This window comes from Canis lupus, chromosome 24 (assembly GCF_011100685.1).
Source record: "Canis lupus familiaris isolate Mischka breed German Shepherd chromosome 24, alternate assembly UU_Cfam_GSD_1.0, whole genome shotgun sequence".
In the NCBI taxonomy this organism is placed as follows: Eukaryota; Metazoa; Chordata; class Mammalia; order Carnivora; family Canidae; genus Canis; species Canis lupus.
Window position 1 is genome coordinate 26,335,165 of NC_049245.1, and position 17,431 is coordinate 26,352,595.

The following is a 17,431-nucleotide window of genomic DNA, read 5'->3' on the forward strand; positions in this document are numbered from 1 at the left end:
ATAATAGGGATGTCTGGGTGGCTCAGTGGTTGAGCATCTGCCTTTGGCCCAGGCCATGATCCTGGAGTCCCGGGATCAAGTCAAACATCGGGCTCCTGCATGGAACCTGCTTCTCTCTCTGCCTATGTCTCTGTCTCTCTGTGTCTCTGACGAATAAATAAATAAAATATTTTTTTTTCAAGATTTTATTTTTTTCATGAGACACAGAGAGAGAGAGAGAGAGAGAGAGAGAGAGAGAGAGAGAGAGGCAGAGACACAACAGGCAGGCTCCACGCAGGGAGCCCGACACAGGACTCGATCCCGGGTCTTCCAGATCAGGCCCTGGGTGGAAGGCAGCGCTAAACCGCTGAGCCACCCGGGCTGCCCAATAAATAAAATCTTTAAAAAATAGTAATAATAAATCTATAATGAATCAAGAAAAAATTGTTTTCTGATCTCCTCTCTTTGTACATACTGTATTTTAAGTTCAAATAAATTCTGATTAAATATTCTGATTAAAGTGTTGATGTACAGGGTCTTCACATAAGGAATCCGATGCAGAAATGAGTCTCTTGAGATTATTTTCAAATGTGGTCACTTACTGATTTTGTTTCAAGGCAAAACTACTTAACTAATTTCTATTTCATGTAGGGGTGGGAGGCAGGGGATGTAGGCTCCAAGCCCAACATGGGGCTTGAACTCATGACACTCAGATCAAGAGTCAGATACTCTACAGACTGAACCAGCCAGGGACCCCAATCTATTTCATGTTTTTATTTCAGTTTTGGTGGTGACGAGGCCTGGGTTGTGTTATGATATTAATATTTCAAACATTTTAAAAGGTTCTTTCAAAAACCAGAATGCCATAACAATTTCATTAATTAACAGAAAACCCCCAAATCCCAAGTTAACAGCAAAAAGTTCTGAAGGTCTGAATTAGAAGACACTTTTTTTTTAAATGCCATTTTCAATTACTTTAATAATTCAGGTGATGAAAATAATTTTTTTTTTTTTTTTTGCAAAGGACTTTTGACTTAGAAATCTGAAAAAAGAGGGGATCCCTGGGTGGCTCAGTGGTTTAGCGCCTGCCTTTGGCCCAGGGCGCAATCCTGGAGTCCCGGATCGGAGGAGTCCCACGTCGGGCTCCCAGCATGGAGCCTGCTTATCCCTCCTCCTGTGTCTCTGCCTCTCTCTATCTCTTTCTCTGTCTATCATAAATAAATAAATAAATCTTTTAAAAAAAAAGCTGAAAATGAAAGATACTCTGACAAGATTATTTAAAGCTCTAAAGCAGGATACCACAAAGGAAGTTGTAGAAATGTGTTTGGCTTAAAGCCTATTTGAAAACAAAAATTATTTCATATGAAACTACCAGATTTTATAATTCTTTGGATGTCTCTCTTTTTTTTTAATTCTTTGGGCTCTTAAACAGAAAAGATAAACTAGGCAGTAATAGAACACAAAAACTCTTTAGAAATCACTGAGGCTCTTATAGGGGAAAGTTTGTGTTTCCTAGAAAAATCAATTTTCTTTAATTTTAAGGTCAGAATACTTGAACTGCCTACAAATTATTTTCCTTTTTTAGTGTCCTGCTCCCTCCTCCCTTTTTTTTTTTTTTTGTCGCAAAAGTGATTTCCTAAGATGTATAACCAAGAGTTTAAGTCAGCAGGATTTAGTAGGTTTGATTTGGTTGGTGGGTAGTTGAAAGACAAATGTTTGGGAGGTACACCCTTGTATGGAGTAAGTAGGACTGTGACCTCTTGTAAATACTTTTGTTTTTTTTTTAAGATTTTATTTATTCATGAGAGACACACAGAGAGAGAGAGAGAGAGGCAGAGACAACAGGCAGAGGGAGAAGCAGGCTCCATGCAGGGAGCCTGAAGTGGGACTTGATCCCAGGACTCCAGAATCACGTCCTAGGCCAGAGGCAGACGCTCTACCACTGAGCCACCCAGGTGTCCCAATCTCTTGTAAATATTTGAGTGACTAGAAAGGCAGATTCTTTGTGGTTTTCTGAAGTAGTTTGGGGGTAAGATTTCACTGAAAACTAGTGTCCAAGGGGCCAATAAGGCTGGACTCCATGTTTGATGTTTGATATATCTTCTATACTGTCTCAACTTTCTACCTTTTATCTCATTCACAGGTGAGCATCCCTTTTAGATTCTCAGCTCCATCTCCTTTGTAACCTCTCCCCATATCTCTACTCCCTTGAAAAATGTCCTTTGCTATATTCACACTGCCATTTATATTAAGACAAAAGGGGAGGGGGGAGTGACAGCTCCCTCATAAAGATTCTCTGATATCTATAGGAACCATTTTATTTATTTTTTTAAAGATTTTATTTATTTATTCATGAGAGACACCGAGAGAGGCACAGAGACACAGGCAGAGGGAGAAGCAGGCTCCATCCATGCAGGGAGCCCGATGTGGGACTGGATCCCAGGACTCCAGGATCACGTCCTGAGCCGAAGGCAGATGCTCAACCACTGAGCCACCCAGGCGTCCCTGTAGGAACCATTTCAAACCAATGCCATCTCCCTTGGACATGAGACTATAAACTACAGAGAGAGAGAAAGTAGAGAAGACATCACTAAATCATTCAGTTACTGGCAGTCAGTCATCCTCTATCGTGGGAAGTATCACCATTGTTCAGGAAGAACAGAATCCATCACTTTCCTCTCTGTGTGTGTTTTGCATAACAAAAGGCAGTTGTTAATTATCCTTTCTAATCCTTTGCTTCTGGTGTGTTCTGACAAGGGTTTGGGAAGAGGTAGGGAAAGCGACTGATAGGATATAGTTCTGGGATGATAGGAAAATCTCTGTTCCCTATCATTACCTACCTCCGGCCTCAATTCCAAATACCTCCTCTCTCCATCCGGCTCAGTAGTGCTTACCCTTTCTCAATTAGAGATCCATGCCTTTGGCTTAAGAGGCTCTACCTTGTTAAAAGCAAACATCCCTAGAAGACTTAAGCTCATTAAAACTTGCATTATTTTTTTTAAAGATTTTATTTATTTATTCATAGAGACAGAGAGAGAGGCAGAGACACAGGCAGAGGGAGAAGCAGACTCCGTATAGGGAGCCTGATGCGGGACTCAATCCCGGGATCATGACCTGAGCCAAAGGCAGATGCTTAGCCAACTAAGCCACCCAGGTGCTCCCTGCTGCTTCTTTTTTAAAAAGTAATCTTTATTTCCAACATTGGGCTTGAACTCATGACTCCAAGATAGAGTTGTGTGTTCCACCAAGTGTTGCAGTTAGGTGTCCCAGACTTCTTATTAATAGATGCTTCCTTCTGTGAATTTTAACACAATGAAACATAAATAAAATAAGTATGGTACTTGCCCCTCCCTGTTGGTGGTATTAGTTAGAAAATAAAAATCTGCAGATCCCTGGGTGGCTCAGCGGTTTAGCGTCTGCCTTTGGCCCGGGGCGCGATCCTGGAGTCCCGGGATCGAGTCCCACATCAGGCTCCCGGCATGGGCCTGCTTCTCCCTCCTCCTGTGTCTCTGCCTCTCTCTCTCTCTATGTCTATCATAAATAAATAAATCTTAAAAAAAATAAATAAAAATCTGCCTGGAGGGAAAGGGACTCTGGCATGAATATGAGTGAAGAGAAAGGATTCTTTCCAACTCTTACATGTCTGTGGGGATCAAAACCACATTCCAAACTCTGTTCATGGCTGTGAGACAAGCTAGTACATGAGATCAATTCCAGGATTCAAACAATATTCCTCAAGCACAATCACCACCTTTTGTTCTAAGTCCACTACTCTACAGTGTTTGGTGCACATTCTATCCTATTAAATAAATTAGGTATTGCTAACTTTGTTTTTATTATTTGAGGTTGAATATCACTTTATAACATCTTTTTGGTTACATAAATTTGGGGTATGAGTTCAGCAACTGAGATTAATGGTAGAGTGGATCTGCATTTATTGACAGGAGAGGGACAGAGCAGATTAGAAAAGGGTAGAGCAGAACAGCCAAGAATGTGGACTTTGCAGCCAGACTCTTGAGTTTGAATCCTGGCATTTACTATTTATGTGACTGTGTGCAAGTCACTTTCATATTCTGTCCCTCATAAACAGAGGATCATACATGGAGTGGTTGAGGATTGAAAGAGTTAATCATATAATGTACTTAGAGCCTGGCCCATTGAAAACACTCTAAGTGTTAGTCATTTTCACTGGATAATCCACAAAACGGACAGTTCAAAAGTGGAGAGTGAAGGTGATTTAATGCAGTGAGACCAAGGAGAGGGCAGCAAGAGATAACGTGTAACTCAAATGTGCTCAGTGCACTGAAGTTTAACATCCAGCAGCCATCCTCAAGGTGTCTTCTTGGCTCTGCTCAAAGGTGAAGATTTAATTCAGCAGACAGGTGGGGTCTGCAATTAGCTCAAAACTCCTGTCTGCTAGTCTCAACTATGAAGACCTCTCTTGGGCAGGGACTCTCTTGCAGTCACACTCTGCATGCTGTTGGCAACCCCTGAAACAAACCCAACTTACCATTAATCGCAAAGAAAGTTATAAAGATGTCTTGGCAGAGGGCTGGGGGTGAAAGGTGAAAATCTGGGGTACAGGGTGGTAAGGATTCATGTTGCCCACTTTACAACAAAAACTTAATGCAATTCACCATTGGATGTGTCTTTTTCACATGCCAGTTGACTCATTGCCTCTCTTTTCTCATACCATCTCCCAGAGGCCTCTCCATCGCCCTAGACAACTCAGCTGTGGCTCTCTACTTAACCAGACAAAAGCCTGGGAAATAGACCAATAGGGACCATTTCTAATTAATCTGGTATGCCTCTTGGGGATTCCCACCGTTCTATATGCAGCTTATCAAAGTATTCACCCAACACAAACTAATCTCTTTCTTGGGAAACTTCTACTTGAAAACTTTCTCCATCTATGCTTAAAGCAGACAGTGGGTGCTCAACAAACAATGGTTCCCATCCAAAAGCCAACTGAGGATCTGACAGTAGTTATAGGAGAGGGAATCAGGAAAATGAAAAGGGGAAGGACAGAGTGGAAATCTTACATAACTGGGGTAGATTTAGAATTTACCACTTCAGAAATTTTTTCCTGCTTGAAGGTTTTTAAGGGAAACAGAAAGGAGAAGAAAAAAACCACAGGGATTTTGTAAAAATACACCAATAATATCAAACTATAAGAATTGGTTGTTATTCTTCAGATTGTTGATAAGTAGAGTGGGCTTTGATAAGAGACCCAACAATACTAACATTGCAATATTAACATTTATTTAGAATATCGTTTGAAGCTATGCTAGATCTGTTTATCAAGACCAGAACTTTATAGAAGTTCTGGCATGCCTCAAAAACTCAGCAGAATTTCACTATTTTCACAAATTTAAGCTAAGAGCTAGCTTCCCTTACATATCCTAATTCCTTAAAGATTTTGACAGCAAAAAATATGTTCTGAGGTAATTAAATGGGTGGAGGTAGCTTCAGGCTAGCATTGCTTTAAGTCTGAAAATAAAAAGGGGGGACTATTACTTTTGTGGTTTCTGAAAGAATTACTTTTTACCGGAAGTTACTTGCCTTGCATTTCTAAGTAGGAAGACAGCCCATGAGCTTCCTCAGCCTGGAATGGACTGCCTGGAATCTGGCTCAGCCCCCACCTTCTGCACTCTGAAGAGAGCTTGAGAGGCGATGATGCACAGAGAGGGCTCAGGATCATGTAGCAGAGCTTTCAGATCTAAGTGGCCACAAAACCCAGGTTGGAGGTGAAGATCTATGGAAATGATCTCTGGTCCACACACCAAACAGCCAATAAGTCTATAGCAGCTGAGATGAAGGACTTTTTCTAAGACTCTGTCTGACAGTTATACATTTGTAAACCAATTCCAATTTTGACCTAAAAAATTTATTCATTTTTGAATTGCCCAATAGTATACTCCTTTACAATAACCACACTGTCAAGCAGTCCACCTAAAGTTAAATTATCTGTACCTGTCGAGCCATGTCTAAGACTGCTAATTTCTAAGTTCCTGTGTTGGTCCTAGAGGCTACTCTTAAATTATTCTTTTTAAGTTTTTTCTTAAAAATTTGTTTTTCAAACTGAACACCAATAAAAAGATAAATTTATTATTTTAAAAAATTTGTTAGTTTTTGTTTCTTCTTGCAAAATAAATATGTTCATTGTGTAGAAAATTTAGATAACATGTAAGCATTAGAAGAAAATCAGTTACTTATAATTGGACCAACAGAGAAAACCTCTGTTATGTTTGTTTCTTTTTTCTATTCAGTTACAGGTGTGCCTTTTTGTTCAAATGAAACTAAATTATACATATTATCTAACAATTGCTTGTTTTATTTAATATTGCATCATCTCTTATCCAAGCCATTAACATTTTTTTTCTGTAATATTTTTCATAACTTTGGGGCACTTGGCTGGCTCAGTTGGTAGAGTGCATAACTCTTCATCTCAGGGTTGTGAGTTCAAGCCCCACATTGGGCATAGCCAAAACAATAATGAGATACCAGTATGACTTTTTCTGTCAAAATGGCAAACTACTAATTAATAAATTAATATTCAAACATAGATATGTGAAGGGAAAGATGACTTTTTTTTAGTTTATTTATTATTAAAAAATAAAAGTCTTTTTGTTTTTTAGTAATCTCTATACCCAATATGGGGCTTGAATTCATGACCCTGGGATCAAGAGTTGCTCTTGAAGAGTTGCTTTTCTGACAGAGCCAGCCAGGCACCTGAAAATTGACATTATCATACACTGTGCTGGTATGAGCATAGATTGATATCCCCTCCCCCCCTTTTTTTAAGATTCATTCAGAGAGAGCGAAGAGAGAGGCAGAGACACAGGGAGAGGGAGAAGCAGGCTCCATGCAGGAAGCCCGATGTGGGACTTGATCCCGGGTCTCCAGGATCACACCCCGGGCTGCAGGCGGCACTAAACCGCTGCGCCACCGGGGCTGCCAGATATCCCTTTTTTATAGGGAAGTTTGGCAATGTGTATCAAACCCTTTAAGTAAATATATACTTTGTCTTATCAATCTCACTGCTAGGAATTTAACCTATGAAAATAAGGAGAAACAGGTACAGGAATGTTCATTCCAGTGTTACTTAAAAATAACAAAACTGGGGGCACCTGGGTAGCTCAGTGGTTTGCGGTGTGATCTGGGGTACTGGGATTGAGTCCCACATGAGGATCCTGGGATGGAGTCCCACATCAGGCTCCCTGCAGGGAGCCTGCTTCTCCCTATGCCTATGTCTCTGCCTCTCTGTGTGTGTCTCTCATGAAGAAATAAATAAATAAATCTTTAAAAAGTAATGGAAAACATCCAAGATTAGAAATACTAAGAAATTAGTTTAATAAAGTATAGCATATCCATGTTATAGGATCATATGATTGAAAAAATTTTTTATTAAGTATAATTTGATATTTGTATATACTGCAGAATGATCACCACAAATCTCGTTAATACCTCTTATAATTTTTTTACATAAATAATTTTTTCTTTTTTTTTTTTCTTTTAAAAAATTATTTATTTATTCATGAGAGACACACAGAGAGAGGCAGAGACATAGGCAGAGGGAGAAGCAGGGTCCCCTACAGGGAGCCTGATGCAGGACTCGATCCCGGGACCCCAGGATCATGACCTGAGCCAAAGGCAGACACTCAATCACTGAGCCACCCAGGTCTCTCTCTTTTTTTAATTTAATTAATATTTTAAGTGAACTCTACCCCTGATGTGGTACTCAAACTTATGACCTTGAGACCAGGAGTTGCATGCTGTACTGACTGAGCTAGCTAGGCGTCTCTTGCATAATCTTTTTTTTCTTTAAGATTTCTTTTTTTTTTTTTAAGACTTTATTTATTCATGAGAGACAGAGAGAGAGAGAGAGAGAAAGAAGCAGAGACACAGGCAGAGAGAGAAGGAGGCTCCATGCAGGGAGCTCGATGTGGGACTCGATCCCGGGACTCCAGGATCATGCCCTGGGCTGAAGGCAGGCACGCTCAACTGCTGAGCCATGTAGGCATCCCAAAGATTTCATTTTTAAAAAAATGTTTTATTTATTTATTAATGACAGACACACACACAGAGAGAGGCAGACACACAGGCAGAGGGAGAAGCAGGCTCCATGCAGGGAGCCTGATGTGGGACTTGATCCCCGGTCTCTGGGATCACACCTGGGGCCGAAGGTGGCGCTAAACCTCTGGGCCACTGGGGCTGCCAAAAGATTTCATTTTTAAGTAATCTCTGCACCCGATGTGGGGCTCAAGCCTACAACTCCAAGGTCAAGAATTGCATACTCCAGCGACAGAGCCAGTGAGGCACCCCTCTTATAATCTTTCTTTAAACTTTTTAAAAAAAAAATATTTATTTATTTATTTGAGAGAGAGAGAGAGGGAGAGAGATAGCAAGAGAGCATGAGTGGAGGAGGGGCAGAGGGAGAAGGAGAAGTAGACTCCCACGAGCAGGGAGCCCAGTGCTGGGCTCGATTGCAAGACCCCGAGATCATGACCTGAGCCAAAGGCAGATGCTTAACTGAGCCTCAGGTACCCCTCTCATAATCTTTCTTAAATAGGTCCAGCTTCTGGCCATTTTATCAGTTACATACTTTTATTTTAAAAGCAGTGAACCGGGGCAGCCCGGGTAGCTCAGCAGTTTAGCGCCGCCTTCAGCCTAGGGTGTGATCCTGGGGACCCGGGATCGAGTTCTCTGTTGGGCTCCCTGCATGGAGCCTGCTTCTCCTAATGCCTGTGTCTCTGCCTCTCTCTGTGTGTCTCTCATGAATAAATAAATAAAATCTTTAAAATAAGTAAATAAAAGCAGTGAACTTTTCAGGATAAGTTTTTTTTTTTTAATTTGTTTATTTGAGAGAGAGAGAGAGAGAGCCGCACACATGGGAGGAGCAGCAGAGAGAGAAGGAAAGTGGACTCTCCACTGAGCATGGAGCCTGCAGCAGGACTCAATCTCATAGTTATGATCCCATGAGATCACAACCATGAGGTCACAACCTGAACTGAAACCAAGTCAGTTGCTTAACCAACTGAGCCATGCAGGCACCGCTTAAGGATTTTATTTTTAAGTAATCTTTATACCCAACATGGAGCTTGAACTCACAATCTGAGATTAAGAGTCTCATGCTCTACCAACTGAGCCAGCCAGGGGCCCCCAGGATTTTAATTTGGTTCTCATAGTACATACTTTTGGGTTGTGAGGCTTGGCGTTTTACAGCATTTTCTAATTGTATGACTACTTTTCAAGTGGGAATAAATAATTCTTTGAGTGCTAAATCCTCAAAGCTGTATAGTTATAGAAACTTCGACTCACTGACAATCCAGAAAACCATTTGCATGATGGCTACCTTATAGGACTATAAACCTCTGTAGTGCCAAGTCCTGCCACTTCACAGGACAACTGCTTATAGAAAAGAGTGTTGCAGTCATCTCTGAGGTACTCGTGAGCTATCATCAGAACTTACTAAGATGGTATTTCTAGGTAAAATCAGGACTTGTTCCTGAGACACTCAGCAAAGCTGGTTTCCAAACAAAAAGTGTCATGTCCTTTCCTAATAAGGGGAATTGAACTGGGAGGAGACTGTCATTCACTGTCTCCAAGGTCTTTATTACTGCAAAAGTCAGGCTCTCTGGTTCCCAAGGTCTAACCTCTGTCAGAGAGCCTGCCCCCAGGCACTGCCTCAGATCCTACCCCAAACCAAATCCAAATGTGTTATTACTTACCATTCTCTATCCAGTCAGTGCCCTTCGTCCTGAGCTCGCTGTAATCCACATACTTTAACAAGAGTCCTAAGTGCAGGATAAAGTCAGTAAGGCTGTGGTCTGGCTTTGACTCTGAGCAGTTGGTAGAACTGGCCTTTTGATGATTAGACAGATTCTAAAAACTTGCCTTCCAAGTGCCTGATAGTTACCTATAGATAACAGCCCTTTTCTCCAAAAGAGTGTTTTCAAGGTCATCTTCATAAAGAACGGGGATACTCAACAACACAATTTGTGAAAATATAGGATAAAGTGACTGTAGAAATGAAAGGATTGTTTATACCTACAAATAAGACTGCTGCTCTTCTGATAGGAAGTTTTGCATTCTTGGAGAACATCAATGTTTGGGCTAGGAGGTTAACTTTCCCCTGGCATTTTTTTCCCTAAGTGGGGAAAAAAGTAAGAGTAGAAAGGAGTGAAGTACACCACTGTTTTTGTCAGCCTCACTTAGTTTCCAGAGCCAGGGACGATGTTAGACATCGGACGCATAGAATATGGTGCTTGAATTAATAACTGCAGTTGCTTAATGAATGTTACACCACAATAACAAGTCCTTAGACAAAGTTACGTCCTCTGGATGCACCATGTTCACACCCACTCATGCTGCAGATTGTCCCTGGTGTGCCTCTAAGTCCATCTCCACTTCTCTGATCTAAGTTTTCTCCGTTCACTCAGCTCTGCCTTGAACTCTGCCTCCCTATCGCCTATCGGCTCTTCCCAGGTCACTCTTGACTTCTTTTTTTTTTTTTTTTTTGAAGATTTTATTTATTTATTTGACAGGGAGAGAGAACCAAAGAGCACAAGTGGGGGGAAAGGCAAGAGGGTGCAGGAGAAGCAGACTCTCTGTTGAGCAGGGAGCCCAATGTGGAGTTCGATCCCTGGGATCATGACCTGAGCCCAAGGCAGACACTTAGCCAACGGAGCCACCCACGCACCCCTACTATTGCCTTCACTCTGCTCTGAGCATTTCTGCAGGTACCCCTCTCTTGGCACATACCATTTTCCACCTTGAGTTTCTATTTCATTTTCCACAGAGGTTTTATCTCCCTTACTAGCTAGCAAGCTCCCTTAGGAAGTTCTTATCTTTGGCATGTTTCTGGGTTCTCCACTGCCTGTTGCACACCGGATGTATTGGGCTTACTGGATGAATAAATGTACCTCTCAGTGATTCTGTTACAAAGATAGGCTGCTTGAAGATAGGAGGAGGACAGTCGGGATCTATTCCCATAGCTCTTATGATGTTACATGGACAATCTAAAATCTTATACATTGAGAGCACTGAATTTTTGCAGTAAATACTGTCATCAATGCCTCAGATAAACACTTGGGTACATGTCAGAGAGATAATTCTTAGTGGAAAACCTGACACAGTGGTATAGTGGGGCTTCCTAGCCCCGTTAAGTTTGATCAGAGGAGCCCACATTGGGTCCTAAGCAGGTTACCCATACGGAAGACCCATGGGAATAGCCAGTCCTAGGCTCTTCCATAGTAGGCATTGTAAAGGCAATACACAACTCCATTTAAATTCACTTCATAAATAGTTTTTTGAGCATATACTATCAGCCTGACTCCATAGCCTCTGACTCAGGTTAGTGGGGCTCCCAAGAATCTAAGAGAGAGTCTTTTTTTTATGAAGAAAGGCGGTAATAGAAAGTAAGTGTGTGACTCAGTTGGGAGGAAACTAGAGAAATAGGTTCCCAATACAAGATGGTTCATGGATATCAGCTGCTGATGTCAAAAGGGATGGTAAATATTTCCTTTATGTCGTGTTCCTCCATTAAAAACTACATCAGAAAAACTAAGCATGCAAGCATATGAGAGTTAACAAAGCCAGTATCGCTCACATACAAAGAATTTGCAGACTGTTCCAGCTTCACTAGGGCTGATGTACCAGGGATCTTTGCAGTACACTTCTTGGGGCAGCTTCCACTTCAGGAACTGGGCACATATAGTTAGGACTTGCCTGCTTTCCTAGGAAAAGGATTATCAGAGATCAGCGTTTTCAAACATTTTTTAGCTGAGGTAACCTTCCTTCAAAAAGAACTGGCTAAAGTGAGGGCAGGGATAGAGAGAAACCAGAGTCCTGCACTCCTTCAATTTCCCTAAACAATCCCTCTGAAAGGGACCCATGAAGCCTGCAGAGCTGTGGGGAGGATGTAGAAACCACTGGTCTAAGGTAAAAGTGTAATACCAGAACAGAGATTGGGGCAGGGGTTCCCACTACTCCTTGCGCTAAGAGGCAAAGCTCCTCCAAATACTTTTTGCTCCCATTTCATTCTTCTGTCACTTCACACAGGGAAGTGTAGCTCCTCTTCTCATAGTCCTTGTGGAATCTCTGGCTTGGAAGGAATTCTGGACAGTACTGATCCCTTCCCAATCCAGATGCTTGAGCAAAATTTAGTAAGTGGGCTTCTCTATCCACGGCTCTCAGAATGCCTCCCATGTACCACACACCACCACTTAAGAGTATTCAATTCAAGCAAGTATCTTATCCCAGGTTCACTAGATTTGGGCCATTAAAATTCCTTTGGGAACTGATGGGAATACAAGTTAGTTCAGCTACTTTGTTTATTTGTAAATATCTAGTAAAGTTAAAGATACCCAGATAGTTTACTTCTGGGTTTATTCCCTCAAGAAACTCTCACATAGGTCCACAAAGGAATACGTAAAGAATGTTCACTGCAGCACTGTAACAATCAAGAACTAGAGACAATTAAATGTTCAAGAATAGGAGCATGGGAGAAGTGTGAGGATATCTTCAAGATAGAATTCTATACAGCAGTTAGAAGAAATGAACTGGAGCCCACAACGTGGGCAAATCTTACAATGCTAAATAAGCAAAAAAAGCTCGAGCAAGTTGCTAAGAGATTTATAAATGATACAAGATACAAAGTTTTTTTTTCTACATATAAAGTTGTAAAACATGAACAAATATTACCGCAGAAGTGATAACAAAATTCAGGATGATAGTTATTGGGGGAATTCAACTGAGGATAGGTACATGATTTATTCCTGTTTTATTTCTTACATGGGTGGTAGATTAGGTTCTCTGTGTTAGTGATTCCTTTTTTTTTTTTTTTTTTTTTAAGATTTTGTTTATTCATGAGAGACAGAGAGAGAGAGAGAGGCAGAGACACAGGCAGAGGGAGAAGCAGGCTCCATGCAGGGAGCCTGACATGGGACTCGATCCTGGGTCCAGGATCATGCCCTGGGCTGAAGGCGGTGCTAAACCGCTGAGCCACCCGGGCTGCCTGTGTTAGTGATTCCTAACCTGTTCAATGTTAGATTTCACCTCTCTGCTTAGAATACTCTCTGAAGAGCTTTGAAGACCAAGTTAGGAATCATTCAAGGTTTGAAAGAAAGTAAGTGCAGAGCCTTGGCTGCTCTATGCCTTACTTGATGATAAGGGCTGACAGGTCGAGGGGGTGAGATGGGTATCAATGCATCCAAATATCTGTGACCCCTATAGGGCATTATTTTCCATCTCTTGGTTGGAAGCTCTACTCTATGCTGACATATTTCATAGTTTTGGTTACAAGACCATAATACTTCCCCTACATTAAGATACCAGGGCCAACCATAATCTTTTTTTTTTTTTAAGATTTTATTTATTTATTCATGAGAGACACAGGTGGGGGCGGGGGCAGAGACACAGGCAGAGGGAGAAGCAGGCTCCACACAGGGAGCCGGACATGGGACTTGATCCCGTGACTCCAGGATCAGGCCCTGGGCTGAAGGTGGCGCTAAACCGCTGAGCCATCCAGGGATCCCCGCCAACCATAATCTTAAATCTTGTTATCGATCCTGCTTTCATTTCTGTAATGGGGAACTTAAGTAGAGGAAAGCTCTAGCATTTTTCCAGAATCACTGTGGTCTAAACATTCCTCTGGTCTGCTGTAACTAGTGGTCATAACACATTGGAATGGACAGGCTCCTGAGGTATGGGACAGTTCTCAAGATGATGACATCCCATGCACAGCTCTATGGCAGAAACTCCCAGAATATTAAGGAGATATAGAAGCTTCCCTAGATTGTCAGAGAAGCTATTTATGACTTAGCCCTCAATACAAGTCTATTTGTCTAAAGGCCAGAAGGCAGTTATTGAATACAAGAAGACAGATAATGAAATACTGTCACTGTCATCAACAAAAAGAGTTTGATGCATTTGGCACTGTATTTAGGCTCTGTGCTAGGCTAAATATTGGGGTGGGGCTGCAAAAAGGTTTAATATATTGTTCTTACCCACAAAGGGCCATAATTTGCTATACAGAAATAAGGAGTAAGATTTTTCACACAATTCACTTAGGCAAAATATTTGAAAGATAGCTTGTGCTAGAGGAAATAGTAAATAAAGATGGTACCACAGGGCAGCCCTGGTGGCGCAGTGGTTTAGCGCCACCTGCAGCCCGGGGCGTAATCTTGGAGACCCCGGATCAAGTCCCACATCAGGCTCCCTGCATGGAGCCTGCTTCTCCCTCTGCCTGTGTCTCTGCCTCTCTCTCTGTCTCTATGAATAAATAAATAAAATCTTAAAAAAAAAAGATGGTACCACAAAGTCCCTGCCTTCAAAGATATGAATGCTTATTTGCAGATTTGGCTCTGGACTAGAAGTTATTCAGGTCTGAAAGAACTTGACAAAGGCATTACCTCAGCTACTGCATCATTTTCATCCTGAGAATACAGAAGTAGTGGGACCAAGCTGTCCAGGACTTGATTCTCTACACCCTTCTTATCTGTGTATTTCACAGACTTTATGGACGCTCCAAACAGGGTCATGGAGAGACGATGAACATCAGATCTCACCTACAAAGGGAGTATCCAAAGGGAAGCAAGTCACTGAAAGTGTTCATGCTGAACTTGTTGGTTGAAACATCAGTCCTAACATGAGGCTAGTTAGCTGTAGGTAGCTGAGGACAAGAAGCCAAATATATATAAAGATGGCAAGACCTGGTGCTTTGTAGTACTGGTTCTTCTCTCGCTCTGCAAATGAGAAATGTAGTCAGCACAGCTTGTGCCTGATACTAGTATTAACCATTCACACAAGCTGTTTTGCTGAGATTCAGAATCCCAGCCTTGCCATACTTGACTCTTTCAAGGATATGGTTCATTGTGCTCCATGTTTGTTTGTTTTTAATCTTTGGGATTTGGGATGGGGACCCAGTCCTGAGTGTTCCTTGAAAGATGTCTTTTCTTATACAAACTTCTTCCTCATCCCATGATCAGGGTGGTACATTGGCAAGTCTCTACAACTGTTTTTTATTTAGTCTGGCAAACAATAACACCAGTCCTACTAACATCACAAGTTACCTGGAAGGGTCTTCAGAGAGGAGATTTGAAAGTGTTGTGAACATAAAAAGTACTATATAAAATAGAGCGTATTGGGCATCCTGGGTGGCTCAGCGGTTTAGTGCCGCCTTCAGCCCATGGCGTGATCCTGGAGACCCGGGATTGAGTCCCACGTCAGGCTCCCTGCATAGAGCCTGCTTCTCCCTCTGCCTATGTCTCTGCCCCTCTCTCACTCTGTGTGTGTGTGTCTCTCATGAATAAATAAAAATCTTAAAAACAAATAAAATAGAGTATATTTATTACTATCCCAATTTCTATTTTCTGTTATGCCAATTACCCTCCCCTAGGAAAGTTTCTCCTCTCTCATTGTCTTACATCACCAAATAGGGTGAACAGGGTCTTCATCATGGCCGTCAGGGTAGTGAAATCCATTGTCCCCACGAGTTGCAGGAGTATCTGGATGGCCAACAAAACGATCTTCTCGTCGGTTTCACATAAGAGGTCTAAGATGCATGGCAACAGGCTCCTGATGTCTTCCCTCTGTGTGCCCAAAGGGAGTGCACCATCACCCTCTTGATAGCACTTTATCTGGTACCAAAGTAGGGCTCCCCACCTTTATCCAGTACGTGGTGCTTGTTCAATGTTTGGTAGCACTGGCTAGTTAAGAACAGAGAAGAGGGCATGACTGCCCTCTCAGTATTGGCAAGACTGATCGTAGAGAAGGGGGCAGAGCTGTTTTAAGTTGCTTCATTTGGGCAGCAACGGGACCAGGTGGGGATGGTCAAGTAACAGAGATTTAGGGTCAGTGTAAAGAATTGCTTACAACAAGAGAAATATAAGATGGCTAGCTCAGGTCCTAGTGAGTTCTCTAACATGGAATGTATCCAGAGACAGTTAAGATTCCTTGCAGGAAATCAAGTAGAAATTGACTGAGGACCCTGCAGGGTCCTTCCCGTTCTGAATTGGGATTCTATTTTTCTGAAACTTCCAAAAGGAAACAATCTCAGAGTTTTAAAGTTTAAAACATACATGTAAAAAGTAAGTAGAATATGGCAGCAAATATTTGTATATCCAAACAACCAGAATTATCATGCTAACAACTGTCATCTTTGTTTCAAATATATACTTATTTATTTATAAGATTTATTTATTCATGAGAGACAGAGAGAGAGAGAGAGAGAGAGAGAGAGAGAGAGAAGCAGAGACACAGGCAGAGGGAGAAGCAGGCTCCATGCAGGGAGCCTGAGGTGAGACTCAATCCCAGGTTTCCAGGATCACGCCCTGGGCTGAAGGTGGCGCTAAACCACTGAGCCACCTGGGCTGGCCTAAATAAATAAAATCTTAAAAATAAATAAATAAATATTAAAAAAATTGAACTCAAGTGAAAAAATTGAAGGCCCAGGGATTCATCTTTCCTTCTGCCCCAGGCCTAGTTTCTAGCTAGGCTGGTAGAAAATGAACTTTACTTCAACATGAATGTCAATAATCTTTGTTTAGATGATACACATCTTAGGAGAAGATATAATGGCCTATCCAATGTACTCCTTAGGGCAACATGGTACAAGACATAAAAGGACACCTGAATGTCACCCAGGCTGTGATAGTGTGATGACAGTGAGGGTACTTCCTTATACAAATTATAGGTTTTAGGGGGATCCCTGGTGGTTCAGCGGTTTAGTGCCTGCCTTCGGTCCAGGGTGTCCTGGAGTCCCAGGATTGAGTCCCATATCAGGCTCCCTGCATGGAGCCTGCTTCTCTCTCTGCCTGTGTCTGCCTCTCTCTCTCTCTGTCTCTCATGAATAAATAAATAAAATCTTAAAAAAAGAAAAAAATTTGTAGGTTTCAAATATTATGAATATATGCGACTTGGACTTATTTCTTGTGATTTCATGAAATACTTAAGTCAGTACTTACATATTTCCTAGGCATAAAATTTAAAAGATACAAAGGGATGTACTCCTACTTGTTCCTATTCCTAGGCTACCCAATTTCCTTCTTGGCTGTTACCAGTTGCTTGGGGATCTTTCTGGGGTATGTTTGATTTGTGACTTACAAATCAGTGGTCTGGGGGCCCCTCCTACCATATCCTGGTGTTTAATAAGATAGCACAGTCCCCTTAGGGCAAGAAATTTGAAGACTCTATTTCCATGATGTAGCCAGTCTTTCAAGCGGACAATGGAGTATATGCTGGGCAGTCTCCTAGCCACTGGACTCTGGAGAAGCTGAAAGAACCCAGAAATCAGCCAAAAAAGTTATCTTTCAACCCTTTTTCATGAGGGGAACCACCTTACCCAAAAGTGGGGTGATGCTTATGCTATAGATACATAAGGAAGCCTAAATAATGAATATATGACTAGAAGAATTTCAGTAGGCTTGAATCTGAAACTATTTCTATCCCA

The 17,431-nt window shown here is 41.7% G+C and overlaps 1 protein-coding gene across 18 annotated transcripts in view; it reads right to left on the reverse strand.

Annotated features, from left to right (window-relative positions):
* Positions 1-2,373: 2,373 nt before the first annotated feature.
* The window catches only part of MROH8 (maestro heat like repeat family member 8), a 58,945-nt gene continuing 43,887 nt past the window's right edge, over positions 2,374-17,431 (reverse strand). For 7 of the 18 annotated variants that reach the window (XM_038572262.1, XM_038572255.1, XM_038572259.1 and 4 more), the window contains 8 exons: positions 17,114-17,254; positions 15,408-15,572; positions 14,394-14,549; positions 11,595-11,717; positions 10,030-10,129; positions 9,711-9,776; positions 5,542-5,749; positions 4,200-4,469 (listed from right to left, as the gene is read on the reverse strand). In XM_038572262.1, the coding sequence (XP_038428190.1) occupies positions 5,580-5,749; positions 9,711-9,776; positions 10,030-10,129; positions 11,595-11,717; positions 14,394-14,549; positions 15,408-15,572; positions 17,114-17,254 (921 nt within the window). In that variant the 3' untranslated portion in view covers positions 4,200-4,469; positions 5,542-5,579. Of the gene's footprint in view, positions 2,538-3,126; positions 3,275-4,199; positions 4,470-5,541; positions 5,750-9,710; positions 9,777-10,029; positions 10,130-11,594; positions 11,718-14,393; positions 14,550-15,407; positions 15,573-17,113; positions 17,255-17,431 lie in introns of those variants that run through there. The other 11 variants (XM_038572249.1, XM_038572250.1, XM_038572257.1 and 8 more) reach the window with 11 other exon arrangements.